This window comes from Bactrocera neohumeralis, chromosome 5 (genome assembly GCF_024586455.1).
Source record: "Bactrocera neohumeralis isolate Rockhampton chromosome 5, APGP_CSIRO_Bneo_wtdbg2-racon-allhic-juicebox.fasta_v2, whole genome shotgun sequence".
NCBI classification, from domain to species: domain Eukaryota; kingdom Metazoa; phylum Arthropoda; class Insecta; order Diptera; family Tephritidae; genus Bactrocera; species Bactrocera neohumeralis.
Genome location: NC_065922.1, coordinates 26,337,983 through 26,361,305, shown reverse-complemented (window position 1 = coordinate 26,361,305; position 23,323 = coordinate 26,337,983). Strand labels below are relative to the sequence as shown.

The 23,323-nt window shown below is 32.0% G+C and overlaps 1 protein-coding gene across 11 annotated transcripts in view; it reads right to left on the bottom strand.

Annotated features, from left to right (window-relative positions):
• Nucleotides 1-23,323, bottom strand: part of LOC126759233 (potassium voltage-gated channel protein Shaker) — a 462,565-nt gene that overhangs the window by 22,687 nt on the left and 416,555 nt on the right. For 5 of the 11 annotated variants that reach the window (XM_050473953.1, XM_050473942.1, XM_050473944.1 and 2 more), the window contains 3 exons: nucleotides 22,978-23,107; nucleotides 15,447-15,637; nucleotides 12,076-12,468 (listed from right to left, as the gene is read on the bottom strand). In XM_050473953.1, the coding sequence (XP_050329910.1) occupies nucleotides 12,083-12,468; nucleotides 15,447-15,637; nucleotides 22,978-23,107 (707 nt within the window). In that variant the 3' untranslated portion in view covers nucleotides 12,076-12,082. Of the gene's footprint in view, nucleotides 1-3,427; nucleotides 4,025-7,939; nucleotides 9,383-12,075; nucleotides 12,469-15,446; nucleotides 15,638-22,977; nucleotides 23,108-23,323 lie in introns of those variants that run through there. The other 6 variants (XM_050473947.1, XM_050473949.1, XM_050473945.1 and 3 more) reach the window with 5 other exon arrangements.

Sequence of the window (23,323 nt, the reverse complement as noted above, 5' to 3'; positions counted from 1 at the left end):
ACATTTTCCATAACTTTTTTTTGGAAATTATTTTTTGTTGTTTTTTTGGTTTTTGGTACACATAAGAAAAATTTTCAACTTCACATCGCAACTTATTTTGTTTTACTTTAAATTATTATTTTGTAATTTTTTTAATATTTCGCTATTTACTCATTTAATTAGTTTTGTTATATGTTTATAATTATATATTTTTGAACACATTTATTCCAAATTTAAACATTTAGTTAAGCTTTGTTTGTTGCATAACTCGCTCAAGAGACATACTATCGAACAACAAATGAATGCAGTTAGGGTGTGTGGGAGGGAGCTTAGTTGGAGGGGCGACGCTTTGCTGCGGCTTAAGGAAGATAAAGGTGAACAAAGCAGTCAGTTTTGGTAAATGACTAGAACAGTTCAGGCTGATCAATTGTTTTCGAGTAGTTTTGTTAGCAAAACTCTATGCTCTAACTTCAATTTACTTATTTTCTCATTTCAGCTTATACTTCAATTAGTTTGAACTAAATTTGTGATATGCAGAATTTGTATAGCAGTCGCCTTACTTACTTGAAATTAAATCGAAACATTTCGAAAACGCACTAAGAGCTAGCTGCACGCCTAATATGCCCTGTTTCTAATCACTAGCTACCACGTGCTTGCTTTTTTAACTGTTTTAAGCGCCTAGCCATACCTATCCTGTTCAGCGTAATTCTACTATTTCTAATAAAACTGTTTTACATTTGTACAAAGTGTTTGTGTTTGTTCTTGTTAAGTGTTGATTATTTTCATTTTCATTGATTTGTGATTTGAAATATTGGTTTTTCGAAATATCCAGCTGTAAATATTTACAGTAAGTCGTTAGAGGTTAAGTAAGTGCTATTACTGAACGAGTTGGCTGTCCGCTGAGTAGTTCTCTCTAAAAATTGAAATTATTGTTTAATAAAAAGTACAATAACTTCCGAAATAGTAAACGACAACAATTTTAACCAAGAATCTCAAATATGTTTAAGATTGCACAATTCTTTAAAAACTACGAAACTGGATGCGAAAACTTCCCTAAGTATAAGCATGAACTTATGTATCGTAAAATGTAATTTCTTTAATAAAAGCTCTAAAAAAGCTTTTATATTTATGAACGAAAACAAATGAAAGCTTTAAAGTACGAACGTTACTGGTTGACCATTAGAGTCTTTGAGACGAAAGTACATTGTATCATTTACCTTATCATAGAGTTGTAAAACATAAAAGCTTATACAATTTTGAGGCATGTGATATACGATTTTAGAGCTATAAGAAGTGAGATAATACTTGATAGAAAAAGTGGATCTACTAACGATCTATAACTTAGAAAATCGACATCTTAAAAAATGATGCTAATCGACGTCGTATAAAAAAGATGTTACTGGTGGAGTTACTTATTATTTGAACATTTTCCCACCAATTACGTACCACAAGATATGGAATTTGGAAAGAACTTTTCTAACCAACAACACATACTGTGTTTTGTCGCTGTCTGCCGACGGACTTAAAAAAGTATATTTTCCAATTTTACTTCGAAATTTACTTCAATAAAGCATGTATAAAAACGGACATAATTTCGCGTCAATGTCACGCTGGACGAAAAAGGCTTCATACTTCAGTATAAGGTAGTTACGGGAATGGACTGCAAAGCAGGTTAATAGCATTGACAGACGGCAGCGTTAAACCAGATTAATTGCATTTTTCGGGATTAATTCAGAAGTTACCACAGCTAACTCCGTTGCTGAATCCAAAAATAACTCTCAAAATTTTAGGGAGTTTGTGAGATTTTCGTTGGCAACATTGTTAAAAATGGCCAATTTTCATCTATTGTGAATGAAATACAAGCAGCCCTGACAACTGTTTATCAAATTCTCAATATAATATCAATAAAACTTCTATGTTATGATGCAGTTTTAAAAATAATGTGTTGATATGCTTTTGTAATAAAAAATGGTTTGGTAAAAATTGGTCTTCTATCAATTTTCATTGAAAATATTATAAAAAGGACAATGAGCTGTTTATGAGAGTTTCAAACTCGCATAGCTGCCGTCTGTCACCTACAAATTTGGATCTGATTAAGTGCGCAGTTAATCCGGATTAACGCTGCCGTCTGCCAAGGCTATAATATAGTTTTAACACCCGATAAGAACTTTGGCAAACATTTCAATAGTTTTTGGAAAGATTGGCGTTGAGCTAAACATTATTTCAAGGGATGAATAAATAAAAGATGCCTAAAATTAACACCACCAGTGCTAAAATAATTTATTTACGAACATTTTCTTCTGAATAATTATTCAAAACTCTACATTTTTTAAACTATTTTATTTATGTCTAGTTTTATTAAATCTTGGACAAATTTAAGCAATAGTAGGAGAAAGTAAACAGTTGCCTTACGTAATAGGGGCGTCAATATTTTTTAGCAGATTTACTGAGTATACTACTGTGATCAAAAAGTAAGCTCAAAATGTAATTTAAAACTTTGGGCATAATGAAGGCAGGCTCATTTGTTTTTTCAAAGTTGACAGGACTTTATATAATAATTTCCAAGCGAAGACCCTGAGCCTATCTTCTTGTTTAATGGCGTAGACACCGCTTACGCGGTTATAGCCGAGTTATAAAAGAAGAAAACAGCCCAGAGCCTATTGTTGACTTTTTACCAAAGACATCGATCAAAGTGTGAAATATGATATTGAAATTTGGAGAGAACCCTTTTGATAATATTATCACTGTGTAACAAAAATGGGCCAAGTCCAAAAAATCAAAGATTTGGTGCTTGAAAATCCTCGATTGACAATTGGCAGATTGTGTTTGAATATCTTTGGCACAGCCGAAACTATTTTGATGAATGTTTTGTGCGTCAAACGCGCTAAGTCTCCTTTTGGTGCTAAGATCGCTAAAACGCATTATGCCTCAAATCAACTCATTTCGCTCCGCAACCACCGCATTCGAGTGGAATCGAAGGACCTGAAGGCTATGCCGGAAAAATACTATTCCGACTGTTTCGAGGACTGGAAAAAGCGTGGAAAAAAGTGTGTTTTATCATCGGTGAATACTTTGAAGTGGACAAAATTAATTTGGTGGATTAAATAAATATTTAACATTTTATAAACAAATTCACCTCACATTCTGATCACAGTCGTATCAAATCGTATGTATGTATATTAAAAAGGATCAGTAATAGAGAAAAGTATTTTTTGATTTGCATACTTTAAGAAAAAAACATATGTGCGCGTGAGCTTCTGAAATCAACTCTACTTTAGCAACTGAACAACCGTTACTCGTTCAATAAAGCACGCGTAGATATTTTCGACATCAGCGAACTACAAAGCGTCATTTCGGTTTTTGTGTGTGCGAACTTTTCAAAAAAAAAAATCAAATCAAGAAATTAAAACAAAAAAGAAAAGGAAACTGCTGTGCAAGCTACTGCGTGTTTGCGTAAAAAGTTCAAAATTTCACCATATTTTTATTTTTTTCTTTCATAGGAGCTAGAGGCTTACTGTCCTCAAGTATTAAGCGAAATAGTCAGTTGGTTTGTTTGTTTGTTGGTGTGTGTGTGTGTCACTATGCGTATGAGTGCGTGGACGGTATTCAAAGCTGTTGAATTTACATTTTACTTTTACATACATATTTGCATTAAATTATTTTATTGTAGTTATTGAATTTATTTATTTTATTGTTTCTTTTTTTTTGTAATTATTTTTATCAATAATTTGTCTTTATGTATTTTTTATTTTTTAAATTTAATATTTACATATATTTAAGCTTAGTTTAGTTAATTTTTTAATACATATCTTTGGTAGTTTTTTGTTTTTGTTTTTTTAGGTAATTATTTTTTATTTTCTTTTAGCTATTTTTTCTCCTATGTACACAATAACATTTTGATATTTAATTTGCAAATAGTGCAACTTAAAAAAATTGCATATTTTCAGTCATCATTTTTGTGTGTGTGTATGTGTTTATGCTTGTATATAATTTGGTTGTTGCAGTTGCGGGTGATTTGATGTGACAAATTGTGACGAAGAATCGGCTGCAAAAAATAATAGAGAAATTTGTATGTATGTTTGCACATAAATAAAAAACTAAGTGAGCGGCAAATGCGCAAGCAAAAATATTGCAGCTTTTTGTGGCGTGTTCAAAATAGCTTGCAAGGCGTTAGCGTTATCCTTTTGGTTAAATATTTGACGCGCATTTTCGAAAAATTAATTTGCTATTACGAAAGCACACTATATACAGTTAAATATGCCGCTTTGTAGTTGCGCAGTTAGAATGCATTTTTGTTGTTGTCATTGTTTAACTTTTTTGTAGCTTTCACTTTGTGTGTGTGTGTTTATTTATGTGTGTTTGTGTGTGTGTAGATGATCATAAGAGCGGTTAACGGTTCGTTTGTTTTATTATTTAACTCTATTTATATATTTTTGTAATTGTTTATACATACTATATATTTTCAGTTGGTCTGTTTGTATGTTTGCTCGTTTGGGATACTGACGCGTGTGAATTTTACACTTTTTCCATTTTGTACTTTTATCATTTTTTTTGCATCGTGGGGTTAAAGAGTTAAAGTTGTAATTGTTTTCTAAATTATTTTCAAAAAAAAACACTAAAGATAACAGAAAATAGTAACTGTAAATATTGTAGTGCATATTATTATATTCTCATGTAAGCAACGTAGTGGACTTATTGACCCTGTAGTTTGGTTGATAATTCACTGTAAAACTATATTTGTCTCAACTATTTGCTAAAATTTTGAAATCGAGGATCTTAATCCTGAACGGGCATCGTTACTTTGCAGCTGTTTGCGAAACGATGATTGTTAGACGAATCGACTAACAAATCACGTCCAGGGTTAATATAGGACTACATAAGCGTAAGTAAATCCCCGTTCTCGCTGAAGAATAAACCAGATTTTACTATTTTAGAATCCAACATATATAATATATGTACATATAACACGCTTCTCAAATACTAAAGATTCCTTACAAGAACTTTGATCGGTCAGTTTGTATGCAAGCTATATGCTGCAGTAGTCCGATATCGATATCGACTCCGACAAATGAGCAGCTTCTTGGTGAGAAAAGATCCATCCTTTCAGATCGATAGCTCAAAAGTTGAGGAACTAGTTCGTATATATATTCAGATGGACCGACAGATCCGTCGCTTCATTTAGGGTGTTATAAACATCGTTGGAAACTTAATATACCTTGTTCAGGTTATATGAAGGGTACAGAACTACTTTCATAAATAACAAAATTTTGTTTCAGACTGTCAGTACTCCAAAAATTTCTCCAAACAGTGATTGGCACAACTTGTGTGAAATTAAAAAAGGACATTTTTTTATATTTCGATAGGTTCTACCTTTAAAAGTGAGATTCCAAAATTTAAAATTGATATCTCTAATCGTTTGTGAATTACTACCTTTAAAACGTAGCTGCTCAGTTTAATCGGATCCATTAGTTTATTATTAAATGCAATTTTTTTCGTTCTGCATATAGTTCTTTATACAATGTCCTTCTAGCTCTTGACCATTTTGTAAATTTTTGTTCGGCCAACATCTTTTGTTAGGGAAACTTTTCAGGTTTCTACCACAGAGAAGGCCGGTATCACTGGATAAGTGAAGAACCCTCTTTGGGAGTCAAAACATTCCCTTTAAATAAAAAAATCATCTACACATCACTCTTTTTGTTTGAATTCCCATAAAACGCCGTTTTTTTTTAGGCTGACATACTAGGTGTGCCCTTAAGTATAATTCTTTATAATTCTCGCCTTTGATATTATTTTAGGAGATCTTCGATCTTCAAATGAAAATGGCTTATAATATGTATGTATATAGAGAAGTTTTTCCACTTGAGTTACAGTCAGAGGTCGCCATTAGAACTGGTGGTCATTGGATATTACTTAATAGGAGAAGTGGGCTCAGAGTATTATTCCTTAACCTCAGAGGAATATCTTCATATCTTTTGTACAAGGAGAGTTGTGTTTTTTATGAGTTTTCGAATTACGCGATTTCTTTCATTTTGAAAAGATACTTTTCATTACCTGCTTTTGAGTATAATATGAAAACTGGACAGTCCAGCTCAATTGAAAGACAAACCACGTCATCTAAGGAATTTTATATTGAACTTAGGATGCAATGAGATCGAGAAGCGTCTAGATTTTTTGATTTATGGATATGATTTGAACTCAAGATCCAATAAAATAGTGCAAAAAAATTGTACTTATACTCCCTATTTTAACTTTCATAGGCATCTATATGAATTTCATAACCTCAATTTAACTTAAAGTCCGTAATGGTAAGTCACACTAACGTTGCTTACAGTCACTTAAAATTGTACCGAAAATAACTGTCTGAAAATGCATTTCGAACTTTAGCGTTCAGTTTGCTAATTCTTAAGAAAGCTCTGTTAAATTTGTATTTTCATTTGTTTCAGGATTTTGGGTGGTATCAGTGTATGTAGCGGGTGGGTGATTGTTGTTGCTTTGAAAAGCCAGATGTTTACCTACAATATTTTTTACTTCTTTTGAGTTTGTCCGATATTTTCACTGTTTATTAAAACCGCCTACTAGATCAGCGTTTTGTTTTTCTTGCTTTGTTATCATAGTTTTTTTGTTAGTGTATAGAATAATTTATAGTATTTTACATATTTATTTATACTGTTTAAAGTTTGTGTGTGTTTAGAATTTGCTTTTCGGTTTTGAGTAAGAGTAAGTATGCATATGTATTAATGGCTTTTTTATATACATATATATAATTTGTTTTTGTTTTTTGTTTGTTTGCTTTTGTATTTTGCTATATTTTACTTTGATACCCTAGTAATTTATCTATTAACGGCAGTTTATTTCTTAAGGGATTTACATTATTTAAAAAATTAATATCTGCAATTGTAGTTTGTAGGCGCTAAAGCTCATTGAGCAGGCGAAAGCGAAGCTTTCATTTTGGCCAAAAACAAAAATTTCAATAAAATGATATAAATATTTGAGGCTGTAATTGTTTTTAAGTTTTTTCTTTGTCAACATGTTTTGGTTTTTATACATATGAGTACATGTTTGCGTGGAGAAGATTTTAGTTTTTTTGGGAAATTTGTATTCGTGTTGTTTTTGTTAAATAGTTAATGTTTTAAAATTAAGAAAATCTCTCTAATTATTTTCTCCATTATTTATTTATTTATTTTTTTTCGTTTTGAAAACGAACTTTTTTGCTTCGTTATCATAATTGAAGGCGAATCTAGTTCTAACTCTGTATCATTAGTTTGACTTGAAAATTAAAAAAAAATATAACAACAGTATAGAAAACTTACACAAAAACTATGCAAAGCTTACGAGCTTTCAACAGTTTTAAAAAATTATGACAACATTATAGAATATTTACACACAAGCTATACAAAGCCAAAAGATTTCAAAAGTTGGCAATTAATTAGTTCTCATTTCTTTTCAAATATTCACCAAAATTTAAAAATATTTAAAGGCAATTTTATTTGAAAATATAAGCAAAATGCTTAACCCTTACATTACCAGTCGGTTTTTGTATACCGCAGGAAACTTTTTAGTTAAAGAATGCGATTTCACTAGCAATTTCATCGAATTAGAAAAATATTGACTTAATTTTTGATCTTTAAAGTGTTAATAAATATTTTTAAAACTTTAATGCTGACACATTTTTAAATTTTATGACAACTATAATATTTTAGACATTTTTCTTTAACTAATGAAATTATAAATTCCAAATTTAAAGTCCATAGTCTCTGTAAAATATTAAGCCAATTAAAATTACCTAGTTTTTTAAAGGTTAATTTGATGAATTTAAATTTTAAATTTTTCGCTAGAAGTAAGTGCTTCAAATAAAAAATTGTTTTAGTGCTTACAAGGGTAAAATTTATGGCAAATAAAAGTTTAAATGTTAATTCGGTGAATGTAAGTTCTAAATATTTCCGTTAAAAGATTTAAATATTTTTTCTTTTTCAACTGCTCACAAGGGTTAAAGTATTAATGGCAAAATTATTTTTAAAATATTGTTTTTAAAGGTAATTGAGCATGGTATTTGATAGAAATATATTTTCATATAAGCTAAAATCAATTGTATAAAAAGATAAAAAATCAACAGCTCACAAGGGTTAAAATATTAAATCAAAAAATTAATATCGGTTTTTATAGGTTATTTTGATGAATTTAAATTTTAAATATTTCCGTGGGAACTAATTGCCTTAAATCATTTTTTTAGCGCTCTCAAGGGTTAAATTTAAGGCAAATAAAAGTTAAAATGTTAATTCGGTGATTTTATGTTTAAATTATTCAGCTAAAATTTAAAAAAAAATTTGTATGAATAATTTTTTCGTTTTCAACGTTTGATGAAATTAAACAAATATTTTTGCTGAGAGTAATTAACGTAAATAAAATATTTTTATAACTGCAACCAAGGGTTAAAATATACTGGTTGTTGAACTTTACTTTAGTATTTAAACATTTGTATTAAAAAATAATAATAAAAAATTTCCAACCATAATAAACGATTTAAAGATAGCTTTCAGTGCCAGGCACTCCCTTAAAGGTTAATGTTTTGCTAATCGCGCAGCGCAAAACGCAAAAAAGTGTTTTCTAAGAATTTTTCTAAAATTAATTTCTTCATTTTCAAGCATCTATAAAGAGGCAATACCATTTCAAGAGAGTCTGCAAAGTGCAATTTAAAAAAAAGTATTAAAATCATTTTTGGTATGTCGTTTTGAAACTGTTCCTTCTTCAACTCTGCGCTACTTTCTTACATAATGCGTATGCTTGCTTTAGCAGTCTTTTCCGTGTCTATACATATACATACATATTTTTGCAACAAATCTTAATTATTCCCCCCCTTCACTGCCGTTATTTGCTTTTGTTCTCGCTACCAAACAATCTATTATTTACACTAGTCCCCATTTGAAATTGGTGTCTGATTTGCACGACGTTGTATGAAGTTGCAATTAATTAACCGCTAGTAACTGCTTCTGCTTAGATTTCTGCATGTCTCTATTTAACTTTGTTGGCTTGTTTGCTTGTGTATGGGTCTGTAGTTATGTGTGTGTGTGAATCTTTGTGTTTACAATTTTCTGAAATTTTCGATGTTTTTTGCAGTTTTCTGTTTTTGGGATTTTTTGCTTTGGTTTCGGTTAAGTTTTTTTGTTTGCTTTTGTTTGGCTATTTTACTTTCCATATTTGTTGTTTCTGTTTGTGTAAGTTAAATTTTTTGGTTATTTTAATTATTATTTTTTGCTTGCTTAATTTTTTTTGGTTTGTTTAGTTTCAATTTGAATTAATTTAATTATTTGTCTACTTAAATTTAATTAAACAGCTTTTGTAGTCGTTTCTGGCATCCAACGTAACATTTCACAAGGCCAAATTAGAGCACGTATCGTCTTTTTTACTGAGTTTGCGGCAAAAGAGGAGAAATGGCAAATTGGAAAAGAACAAATGGTTTCGTTTAATTCAAAAGCAGCTGAAGCATGCAGTGAGACAAAACACATCATTGGCGTAATTTAATTAAAGATTTTCAATATTTCGTTTTTCAATAAATATTTTAAGTCCATAAAATTTTGTGTTTCCAAGAATTTAGTGCTAAAACTAAAAAAAAATAAAGATTTGCGAAAATGCATAGCCAAAAATATACCAAAAATTCTAGAAAGCTTTACGAAAGTGAGAGCGTGCAAATAAATCATACAACGGTAAGTTGAGGCAAGTGCATGAAAAATCATAATCGAAAAAAATATATATTTTTTGAAATGCACACGCGAATGTGCCCAAAAATTTTTACTGTAATCTATTTATCGGTTAGCTAAATGGTTAACTACCCAATAGTGTTACCAGATTGTGGTACCGGATATTACTGTACAAGTTTCTAATAGTTTCTTAATGCCGAATGACCAAATCTACCGAAACTTTCGTTGACGTGTGATTGTTCATCGCCTTTTTTAGCATAGCGTTTATGAGTTGCCCAGGGCGTATGAGTAATTTCGGTAATGGGTCTTAAGGTAGGTGTCTTGGCTAAATATTTTCTATTGCTATGACTACAGTCGAGCATTTTTCCATCAAAAAGATTAAAACTGTATATCAATCATTAAAAAAAGATGATGCTGTATGGGAGTAGTAGTGTTAATATCAAAATGTATATAAACTGCGATTAAGATTAAGAATATAAACTGCGAAAATGCTTCGGCTATAACCGCGTGAGCGCTGTCTACGCTAATAAAGAAGAAGCTAATAATACCAATCTAAATAATGACCGCATGTAAAGTCAATGATAAAGTGGTTAAAGGTTTTGGAACACTGACTAATTACAATTTGATAAGGACATATTCTTTTAGAATTTAAGAACCTTAATACTAGGTTATGGTATATGAGCATATTTTAAAAGTACGGAGCAATCTGATGTCGGATTTAGATCTTGACAAACAATGATCGTTATTTTACTTAACAGCATCTCTTTATATTTTAAAATATAATGTGTTAACGATATCGATATTGTTAGCTTAACTACGCACTGTGGACCTTGCGAAACGGCAAAGTGTTTATTTGGACTCTCTTGAATTCAGCAATTTAAATGATTCATTCGTGGAGTGCGGCCAAGTTAAGTTAGGTTAGTTTAGCTTAGGACGTTGATTCTCGAAACAAAGGTGTGAACGATTGTCCTTTGTGATATACAAAACTTCTGAAAATGGATCAACAGAATGGATCACCAGATCCTCATAGATCAACGAACCAATTTGAGCTTACTGCCTTGTTCGGCCAACTTCTATGGGATTGACAAAATTTATAAAATCTGTGTGGAGAATCCAAGCAGTAACTTGGAAGAATTCCATCCACAGTCAATTTCAAAGACATTTAATATAAAATGATGGAAGAAGACTTAACTTTTGAAATCTTCAAAACCATATTTTATAAAAAGAAAATTTATTATAACTAGACTCTTCAGAAGTGGGATCTCGAATTTCAATCCAGTGGAATCACTTACTGAAAAGTGGTTTCGAATGGTGAGGATATCAAAAGTAGTGACCTAAATCTGGAAGGTTGGTGATATCAAATATAAATTTGACTCAATGTAATTAGATTTTAGAAAGTGCGTTTGGAGAGATCTGAAGAATCATTAATAGAATTAGAATTTATGTCCTAAGAACGTTGTCGTCAAATAACAATCCGAAATCAGAGAAATCGTCAAAAGTCTTATTATAACGAGCGTGAATACTAGTTTGTGTTAGAAAATGACATCCTCGATGCACTAATTAAAGTATGGCTGTCAGACATTGTATAAGGACGAAACGAACAAACTGGTATAAATTCAGTAGACTTACATAATCAAATAGTAAGCGGTGATACTACATTAATGAGGTTTTTGCACACTCTGAAGTCGACTATATGACTATGTTTTTGCCTTCATATACCAATTTTTAACGATATACATAATAGCAAGAAAAGAAAGTGGCGTATCCAAGACGGCAATATTGAGCTTTGATTTGGCCAGTTTGCTACTCTATTTATATATGTATATGTGTATGTGGGTTTTTTGTTTTATGAAAATTATAAATTAAACAGCTTTTTACGAAATCTGAAGCACTGCCAAAATTAATTGCTTGGGTAAAATTTATAAAAATTTTAAAAATTTTAAAGTAGGTATAATTTTTAATATTAACCCCACTAGAGTTGTATTTTGTAATGGAAAAACTCTACCAAAAATACTAAAATCAAAATATACCCTCTGTGTTGAATATCAACCAAGATACTCCTATTTTTTTTTGTAACTGAAATTAGTAGCTTTTGGTGGCAATATTATTGGTAGGCACTGTAAGTTGGTAGATGCGCGCGAACATGTTTACTTGTACACAAGTATATATGTAAATAGTTACGTTATTACAACAACAATTGAAACGTTAATACACAAGAACATAGATTAATAAAATATGCAGTTACAGGTAGGAAAGTATACAAATATACAGTTACATTACAGGTAGAATGGTTGCAAGTTGACAACGAACCAACAAAAATTGGAGAAAAAAAAATTCTTAATATCACAATTGATAGCACATTGGTATGTTTGTATCTATTTGGTTGGCTAATCGCACTCACCCAGTAGTCAAACGTCGGTTTCGATACTAACGGCCAGGGCATTGTTATGCCGTAGCGTTGTTGTTGTAGTCGTTAGGTTATTGCCACCAGTGACGCTTGTTGCGGATTGCTTATAACCATTTTGTTGCTGCTGCTGCAGTTGCAGCGTTTGTTGCTGCTGTTGATGCTGCGACTGCTGCGGCGACGCCTGCTGCATGGACGCTTGCTGTTGTAACTGCTGCTGCTGCTGCTGTTGCTGCTTTTCCATCAATTGTTGTTGTGCTCCTAAAAATGGAGCCACCGCACGACCAGGATGCATTTCACTCAATCCTGGCGTTGATTCAACACCATCATCCAAATCCATCATATCCGATGAGGATTCAGATAACGATGATTTCTTTAAATGTTGACCTACTTGTGAATGTACGAATAAGGAGGATTTTAGTGGATGGGAATTATAACAAAGGGTGAGTGGGAAAGGGGAAATTTCAAGGTAGCGTTTAGGTGAGGAGAGTGAGTGGGTTGGTGGGTAGGATATTGGAATGTTGGGGTGGATGAAAGGTTGTTAGGCGAGACAAGTGGTTGTTAAGAGAGAGAAGAAGGAAATATGTTGAAAATTAACCAGAAAATTTTGCAAAAGCATCGCAAAAAACACCTCAGAGAACTTTCTCAACTAGCCGCTTGTATGTATGCACATATGTAATTGTTGGTGAATGTGTGTGTGAGTGTGAATGCAAAATTTTTCATAAAATGTTTTTGTTTAAAATTTTAACATATATTTTTATTAAAATAATAGTGAACATCAAAATCATAACAAGAACTTTAAAATGAGAACCCAATATCATATTATTTCCAAGGTGAATTGACACTAATAAGTTTCTTCTATGCACATTTCAGATAGAAAATTCATTTAATTTCGGAATCGATTTGGCACAAGAGATATTTAGCCATTTTGCTCGGATAAATAAAAGTAACAGAAATTTGCCTATCAGTCTTTTTTTTTGCCTGCTAGCCAAGTAAGATCTGAGTTTTGATTGTTTTATAGCCTCTAGAGTCTGGCCGTAGACCTGAGTTTTAACTATATTCCAGCCTATAGATCCTCGTAACAAAATCAACTTTATGAATCAACGTTAAAACCCGGTCGGAGTTTGGCTGAAGCTTAGATTTTTTCGTATCGAAATAGGCTGATTAGAATAAGGTCTAGTAAAAAGAAACAGAATCCCAATTTATGGCTCTAGTATCTGTATCTAGGAGCAAACGGGTAACACTATACATATGTACTTATGAAAACGGTGAAACAAGTGTCTAAAGTAACTCTGATTTTTTATAAGTGAACAATTCAAGTTTTTGTTTAAAACCCCAGAAAATATTGGAACTGTAGTGCAAACAAATGAAAAATTGAGTTTTTATGTAGAGAAATCAACGCTGTGGTTGGATTTTTCAATTTTTGATAAATTTTCATTAAAAAATACCATTTGTACCACAAATATTATTATAGTTTTGAATACTCTATTTTTGTCACTCTCCTACTATTCTTTTTTTAATTAATTGGAGAATGGTGTCATGTGTAGAATTTTACGAAAGTGAGTAAAGTTCTCTGATCACCATTCACTTGGGAGTGGCTGGAAACGATTTTACATATGGCTCAAGCAGCTCACGACTTCCGCTATTAAACCAGTATCCTCTGGGTACCCAAAGAACATCCGTTTGAAGGCGAGCCAAAGTGGGAAGGCGAATCATCCCTACTCAGGGTTGTGCGCTGGGTTTTGGACCCGTCACGTAAAAAACACGCCACCATTGAAAACTAATCAACAACCTCGGTTGAGAGACCCGCCTTTTGATGATGACCATGACATTGTGAAAATAAAGACTGACATCACCGCCGTTCAAGAAGTGTGATGAACGGGGCAAGGACTGAGACGACCCACGTCACTGTTGACAGTCATAACTTTTTAGGTCGTATATAATTTCGTCTATATTGGAACCAGCATCAACACCAATAACAATGTCAGCCTCGAAATCGAACCCAGAATATCTTTTGCTAACAGGTGCTACTTCGGACTAAATGGACAATTGAGAAGTCCTCTCTCGACGAACAAAAACAAAACTCTATAAGTCACTCATTATTCCCGTCGTGCTATATAGTATGTTGCAGAGGCATGGACGATGACAACATCACGTGTCAACGTTACGAGTTTTCAAGAGAAAGGTTCTGCGGAAGATTTATGGTCCTTTGCGCGTTGGCCACGGCAAATATTGCATTAGTACAGCGAATTAAAAAACAGCGGCTACGCTGGCTAGGTCATGTCGTCCGAATGGACGAAAATACTCCAGCTCTGAAAGTATTCGACGCAATAACCACCGGGAGAAGCAGAGGAAGAGGAAGTCCTCCACTCCGTTGGAAAGACCAGGTGGAGAAGGACCAGGCTTCGCTTGGAATCCCCAATTGACGCCACAATGCAAAGGAAGAAACGGCTGGCTCGTTGTTGTTAACTCGGCTATAACAGCGATAGCGGTTTCGACGCTAGGAAAGAAGAAGAGTTTTGCCAAATTTTTTCTCTTATAAATATCCTTTTTTATGAACTTTTTCTCTTCCTTTTAAATTAAACAAAAACCTTTAACTATAATTAATAATAATAATAATTAATCTAAACTAATTTATTGACCCAAAAAAGCAATATATGACTACATTGAACCGTAACCGCTCCATTTAATCACCTCTATTCAAAATTTCATTTCCTTAAACAATTAATGAACGTAAAAAGAGAACTAGTCCTAGAGACAAAAATGACTGATCTTATAGGAGGTTCATTTCTAAATGATTTTTGGGAAATTTGGGTAGAGAGATGATCTTCAAATTGGTTTTACAGTGTTATTAACAACTTCCATTTCCTCATTAGAAGGTTCGAAAATTTTGCGGAAAAATATTTTTGGTGTTTATTTGCCATTTCTTGAGGAAACTGTAACCCAATAATTAGAAAACGCAGACGTAAAGAATGAAAATACATAAAACTCATAGACTTGTATAATTTGGGCTTACTTTGAAATACAAGTCTGTATATATGAGGTTAAGTTCTCATATGTAATAAAGAATAATACTATAATTTCGTAATTAAAATATGAAAGATGATATCTCAGTTGCTGTTAACATCGTCGGATATGTTTTGAGTCTACGTAGAGCTCACTTGTCTTAATTTCAAACAAATAATAATAGTAATTTAGAAATTATAACTTATAAATTCTAAAAAACCAACCAAATAATACTAAATTTAGTGAAAATGTAACGAATTATGTAGTTGTGTGTCGAATGAGTGTACACGCCCTTATACATACATACGTAAATTGTTATGTCGATAGTTCGATAAAATGTCATTTGATCAAAAAGTACTTACCTAATGTACCTGGTAAATATGGACAACTAGTAACGTGATTAAAGTTTTGGCTCTGCATCTCCTCTTGATCCGTTTCGCGGTGATAGAAGTAATTGAAATTACTGACGATAACTGGTACCGGGAGAGCGATTGTCAAGACACCAGCAATGGCACACAGTGATCCCACGATTTTACCCCAAACACCGACGGGTCTGTTGTTTCGAATTATTTTGCATAGACATATTTTTATTTTTTTCAACATTTGTTTGCCACGTTTTCGATGAGTAATATCGATTAATTTGCAAAATATGTTTTTGTATTTTGCCATATTTAAAAAATTTTTTTTTGCGTAGTAGTGTTGATTTGCGTTTTCATACGTTTTGCGTGACCATTCATTCATTCATTCACATATGATTGATTAACGTGCGATAAATATCGATTTTAGTCGATTCGATACGATTTTCAATTTCGATTGCATTTTCGATTACGGTTGATAATTTGAGTAGATTTTAATTTTAATTGTTTTTTTTTTAATTTGAATTGATTTAATATTTATTTTTTTTTTTGATTTGGCATTGTGATGAAGTACGATGTGTAACGAACGAGAACGAACGATAATAAAATGAAAATACAAATATATAAAAATGTAAAGTAAAATTTCTTAAACTGCTTTGGTTTTGTTTATCATAATATGTAAATAAGTATAAAAAATATCGATATCGATAACGATATATTTATATTATATATGATTTATAATAATACATTAAACATATAAAGTAAAAAATAAAACATGTTTAGTTACAAATAACGAAATATACTACGTTGAGAGATTTTTTTTAATTGCATTTGGAAAGAGGTTAAGAGAGTTGTTGACAACGATTGTTAAAGTCAAAATCAAATTATAAATATCGGATAGATTAAGTTATATATTTTTATGTGAATGTATCGAAAAAAATTGTGTGAAGAGCATATATACAGTGGCGATTAATGAGCGGAGCGCGTTGAAAGTGACGAGAAACTACTTATTGTAATAGTTGAAGTGGTAGAGTGAGAGAGAGATAGATAGAGAGGGTGAGCGTGAGTGACAGTTAGAGCGAGAGATCGGATGTGTTACAACTAGTTCATAGCATAGATTGATAAGTTAAATGGTTATATGTAAAATGTGTGGTTATGTTTTTTTGTATCGTAATTGTTCTATACATGATAAAGAGTGCTTTAAAGTTTCATTATATTAACTTCAAATTTATATTTTAATGAATATTTAAACTATTTTATGATATAATGGCACATGCAAGCTTTATAATCTGGAATATTTCTATAAATTTATATGAAGTTTTGGGTGAGCGATTTGTTATGGGCAAATCTTAAGGTGTTTTTGGGTAGCATGAAGGTTTTAGAAAGGAAGTTTCGGAGAGTAACTAGCAATATAACATAAATTGCTTTCATAACAAAACTTTTTTTTAAGTTCTTATGAAATGTGAATAACTGTAAATAGAAAGTTGGAACGGTTGAGTTGTAGGCTTTACGTAATTTTTTAATCTAATTGTGATTTTTTGTTAATGTCAGGTTATTTTTGCGATCACCGCTTAGGTAAAGTGCGGTAGATGGTTCTCAAATTGGTTGGTTAACCTTAATATCACTTAAAAGCCAACGAAAATCAACTTTCGAGAAGAAAATGTGCTTTCAAAACAAGCTTCATGTTATTAAACAAAAATATCTTTTTCGGAACTGTAATATACTTTATCAAAACAGTTCATTTAGAGCCTTTGAGGGATTGTTTACTTAACATTTTTACGTCTACTTCGAGCGTCATTTGTTGGTTATTTTTTTTTTACTACCATATTATTTTCGATACTCAAGGCCAAATTTTGGCTTAGAGAAATATTCTTCGCGAAATGTCGATAGTCTTTTTTGCCACATAAAAATACTCTCAAGGTCAAAAATCAACCGGTCCATCAACTTCTACCATGGAAAAGTATTAAACCACGAGATTGCTTGCAATTTTGTATTTCTAATGGAATGGAATGGTTTGGCTACGGGGTCGGTGAAAATATTGCAGAATTTTCGAGAGTTAAGAGCTCTATTACGAATACAAGTACTTGAGTGACACAAACATTCAGTGAAAGTAGCGAAGCCATCGAAACCTCTATTATTAACATCAAAAAAGTTAAAGAAATAGTGCTTAAAAAACGTCGTGTTGCTACCAGCAAGATAGCAAATAATCTTAACGTCATTTATGGATCGACTCAACTTATTTTGGTTCAATTTAGCGATGAGAAGTGTGTCAATGCTAGACTTATGCCAAAAGAGCTGGATATTTTGTTAAATCGACGCCGAGTAGAGGACGAGAGCTTGACAATATAGCTGAGAACACTACATTCATCGTACACATCATTCGTGCCACGAACCGTGTTTTTATGAATAAGCCGCTGAAGCTCTGCAAAAAACCAAGCGAAGTCGGTTAAAAAATGTGGCTCAGCATGAATCCGATTGACAGGATTAAACGTAGGATTAAACACAGGTTTAAACCTATATGGAACATGGCCATTGTGAGGCGTCTAGGGTTCAAAAAAATATGGAATATTACTTGGCCGCTGTGAGCCGTCCTAGGGAAATAATTTACCGTAAACGACCGGTTTTGTGGCAGAAAATTCATGGATCTTTTAATGCGCCGTCACAATCTAGGATATTTTTCATGGAGTCTATGTTGAAGGAAAAGTCTCTACTATTTTTTTAAATACCTGAATTTATTTTTTTGTCATTCAGTTTCAAATTTGATTTTATGTAAATAACAGAAACCTTCGGAGAGGACAAACAAACTCCAGAAATCTTGTTGCACAGATTTTGTTTTCTAAACTAAACAATTCGATTTCATTTACGATTATTTAAGAAAAAACTCTAATTTCGGATATAAAGGTTTAAGCAAATAATGGCGTTAGTGCAAAGTTTATATGTGAATATAAATGCACCCAGTGAAATATGTCAAAAACGAATATATGATTTGTGTGTGATTGAATTTCGCTTTAACGATGAATAAATTATCCTGTACAACATGTTCTTATTTTTATTAAACGTATATGTTTTGTACATTGCACATTGATATGTATGTACAAATACGTGAAAATATATTTCAAACCAAACAGATGATTTAACATTTATAGAAAATAAATTTCAAAAACAAAATGAAATAAAGTAAAGCAAATTGAACGAAAAGAAAATGCGATAAATTTGTATAATAAATGAGGTTAAAAATGATAACGTTAGTTTAATAAATAAATCACAGAAATTTTCTCATTCAAATAATTTGCACAGTTTTGCCAGCAATTGAGCAAACGAAAAAGAGCAATTTAACTTTTAGCCATCACAACTTTTGCCAGATTTGAATCATAATAAAGCATAAAGCATAAACAATGTTAAGCATGCCCACATGCACAGAACAAAATTGGTTTATTTAGTTATTCAATAAACAAATCAAAAAATTAAAAAAATTTATCATTCAGATTTGTTAAAATGTTGAGTGTGTTTGAATTGAAGCAATGAAGCTGACTTGATTAAAGATGGGTATTTCGATTTTAAATATTATATATTATCGATTATCGATATTAACGTTATCGATGAATTTGTCACAGCGAGAAAGGCTACATTGGATGGATTACCCATGAGATATATAGTGTGAAGACTAAAGTTTTATCAAATTTTGATAGCTGATTGGAACCGAAAACCCCGAGCATCTGATTCTAGTAGATGCAAATTCACGGTCCTTAGATTTATATCACGAAAAGAGCTTATATTTTAATCTCGAATAGCAGGTCACATACTGAAATTTATCAGAGTGGTGGGCTTATGTGAATCTATGTATGTGACAGAGTGGAGGATACAATAGAACTTAGGTCGCGGTGCAAGCAACGCTAAAAATTTATTATTACAACTTTGATTTCAAAATTACTTAAAAAAGGAGGTTGTAAATCAACGATTTTGAACCGTTGAGGCTCAGGGCATACTTTAATCAGTAAATATAAGAAATTTTATAAAACATGTACTGTTTCGATAGAACTCTTCTAAGTTTTTTCTAACTATAGCTATATATAAAAAAATATGGAGGATTCATATTACGTCGATAGAATGTTTTTCAATGATTTTGTTTAATATTTTCTATGACAGTTAAAGAACTTTTGGTTGTAATTTTCACTTTTACGAATATTATACTCATTACTTTATGGAAGAATACCGGGAGCACATAATAGAACTTAGATCAGATTACGTTAAACTAAAGTTGGTGTTTCAATCAGTTTCGTTTGTGAAAGTTTTCTGTGTGGAATGATACATATGTAGAAGTGCACTTTGATATTACACAATATGAGTCTTAACTAATTATTTTTCCCCAAATAGGTTTACAAACAGCTTATTTGGGTTTTGGTTTGGTTTTAGCTACTCAACGTAAAATTTGTTGAACTAAAAAACATTAAGTAAGGAAGGGCAAAGTTCGGGTGTCACCGAACATTTTATACTCTCGCATGATAAAGTGATAATCGAGATTTCATTATCCGTCATTTACATATTTTTCAAATACCGTATTTGTGTAAAGTTTTATTCCGCTATCATCATTGGTTCCTAATGTATGTATATATATATTATACAGAGAAGGCATCAGAGGGAATTCAAAATAGCGTTATATTGGAAGAAGGCGTGGTTCTGAACCGATTTCATCCATATTTCGTACATGTCATCAGGGTGTTAAGAAAATATTATATACCGAATTTCATTAAAATCGGTAGAGTAGTTCCTGAGATATGGTTTTTGGTCCATAAGTGAGCGACACCACGCCCATTTTCAATTTTTAAGCCTGGGTGCAGCTTCCTTCTGCCATTTCTTCCGTAAAATTTAGTGTTTCTGACGGTTTTTGTTAGTCGATTAACGCACTTTTAGTGATTTTCAACATAACCTTTGTATGGGAGGTGGGCGTGGTTATTATCCGATTTCTTCCATTTTTGAACTGTATATGGAAATGCCTGAAGAAAACGACTTTGTAGACTTTGGTTGACATGGCTGTAGTAGTTTCCGAGATATGTACAAGAAACTTAGTAGGGGGCGGGGCCACGCCCACTTTTCCAAAAAAATTACGTCCAAATATGCCCCTCCATAATGCGATCCTTTGTGCCAAATTTCACTTTAATATTTTAATTTATGGCTTAGTTATGACACTTTATAGGTTTTCGGTTTCAGCCATTTTGTGGGCGTGGCAGCGGGCCGATTTTGCCCATCTTCGAAGTTAACCTTCTTATGGAGCCAGGAAATACGTGTACCAAGTTTTATCATGATATCTCAATTTTTACTCAAGTTACAGCTTGCACGGATGGACGGACGGACAGACAGACATCCGGATTTCAACTCTACTCGTCACCCTGATCACTTTGGTATATATAACACTATATCTGACTCTTTTAGTTTTAGGACAAGCGTTATGTGAACAAAACTATAATACTCTCCTTAGCAACTTTCTTGCGAGAGTATAAAAATTGTTAGGGAAGACGGATCTGCTTAGAAACCCGAAGATGGACTTCGTCTGAAATTATTACTATACGAGTATATATGTACAGATAATTTTGCTCTTCAAGCATTAAAATTATCTTGAGTAACTACTGTAGACAATTTAAAATAGTTAGAGATCTACGAGTAGATGATTTCAAACAGTTTCACAAGTTTAAATGATATCGATTTAAGCCAACATAATATAAAATATATATTATGCTCTTTAAAGGGTAGTAGCTAAAAACAATAAGTTGTCTACCAGTCTGGAGACAATAAGTCAAACATTAAGACACTCAGTCAAAAACTAGTCAAACGCTCTGCTTGACTTCTCACTTTTTATGCTATGCGGTTCCAATAAATACCTCGAGTGAGTCATTTACTACCATACTCACAACAAAAGTATGATGTAACCTGTTCATACTAAAAACTAATTTAGTTGAATTGGTATTAATCTAGTATTTATATTGTCTTAAAAATGGCATTGTGGGATCATCAATGCTCTGGTTTGGATTGAGTTTCGGATATGTTGCAATTTATAAGGATTAAGAAATTTTTGTAGATATTTTAAAATAAGAATTTTTGAACTAGTTTATTGATTTCAAAAAATTATCGCCACTTTTTTATTATTCTGCTATTTGGGATAAGTTATACTATACTAAGCAAAAGTGGTAAAGGGTGTTGAGCCTTTCAGTCTTCATATGAATGACAGTTATTTTCTATTGTGTAAATACATAAAACTTATGAAGGAAGTATGCTTTAGCATAATATGGCTCTGCAGTATATATAAAATTAAGAAAAAGTATTAAAAAATATTTTCTTTGTATAGTTAATTTCCTTAATATTATATTTAATATTACCATATATTGGATAAAACTACGAGTACTTAGTTTTGCAAATTTTAAAAGGTATGCATTCTTGAAACCAAGTGTGAACTCAGCTTAATACACGGACGAGTGGAATTATGGCAGTATGTGTGCATTAGCGAACGAACCAAGGAAAATGCGGTGTGATGATGCAGAAGAATAGAAAACGAAATGAACAAGTGCAGTGTTGTTGTTGTGCACACCTGCCTGCTTATTTGTTGTTGTTGTTTGTCAATGCTTCAGCGTAAATATATATGAGCGAATGGGTGCGTGTATGTGTGTTAACAATTTAGAACGCTTTGAAAGACGACGGTGGGTGGGAGGATAGCAAAATTTAATTGAATGAAATCATGGAAGCTTATCGAATATTGTGAGTTGGAAAACGATTTTGATGCAATTGGGTGAGTGTCAGTTGGAACTGTATGGATGCATGTTTGTACATGAAAGTGTGTGCTTGTTGAATGGCTGTTAATGCAGGCGCGATATGAGTATATGTATGTATGCGTGAGTTTGTATGTTTTGTATGAAAATAGAAATGCGACTGTATGCAAATTGTTGATAGTCAAATATTCATGATTGTATGTATGTAAGTGTGAATGATGATTTTTGAGAAGATGTGACTGTTATGCAGATGAGTTCGAATGCAAATCTACTTTTTTGAAATTGCAAAGTGATTTCGATACAATTTTTGTTTTTGTTTTTTGTTTGCTATTTCTTTTGTGTGAAACACTAAATTCAACTGAAATTAATGCCTTTTGTAATGCTAAGTATTTCAATAAGCGACGTTTGCAAGAATTTGCAAAAGAAAAGTAATACAAAACTATAAGCTTATATGGGTGAATTGGCGCGCGAAGAAATCAAACGTAGCGGCAAAATGAATTAGACAAATTAGATGGAAATATATGAAATTTTTAGGAACTAAATTTTTTCTCAAACATAATGTTTTATGTAAATTATATTTTTTAATTTCAATTTGCCACTAATTTTCATTTCTTTAGCAAGCTAAATAAAATTTGAATATTTTCAATTTAAAAATCGAAAACTTAGATATATTCATGTATATATACTCAGCAAATGAACTTATGCGAAAAGTTAAAAAAAAAATATAGTACTAGTTAAATAGTAAGTGAAAATAATTATTATTAGTAGATTTTGCATACGTCATGTCACCATATCCAACGGTTGTCATGGTAACGACAGCCCACCAAAATGCATCGGGTATGGACTTGAAGAAGGAATTTTCGCTTCCAGCTTCCGCAAAATAAACCGCCGATGAGAAGAGTACAACGCCTAAAATCAAACAAATCTATTGGTTTCTTCGCTATGGTTGTTGTTGAAATAGAAAATGGTGATTTTGTCTTTTTTCTGAAGGAGTTAGGATTAAGGATGAGCTTGTAGGATTTTGAAAGGATTTCGATTGAGAATAGAAAGGAAAATGAACGGCAATAAGCATCAAGATAAAGGATGGTGAAAAAGCGGGAATATGATAAGAGATTAATTGAGAGA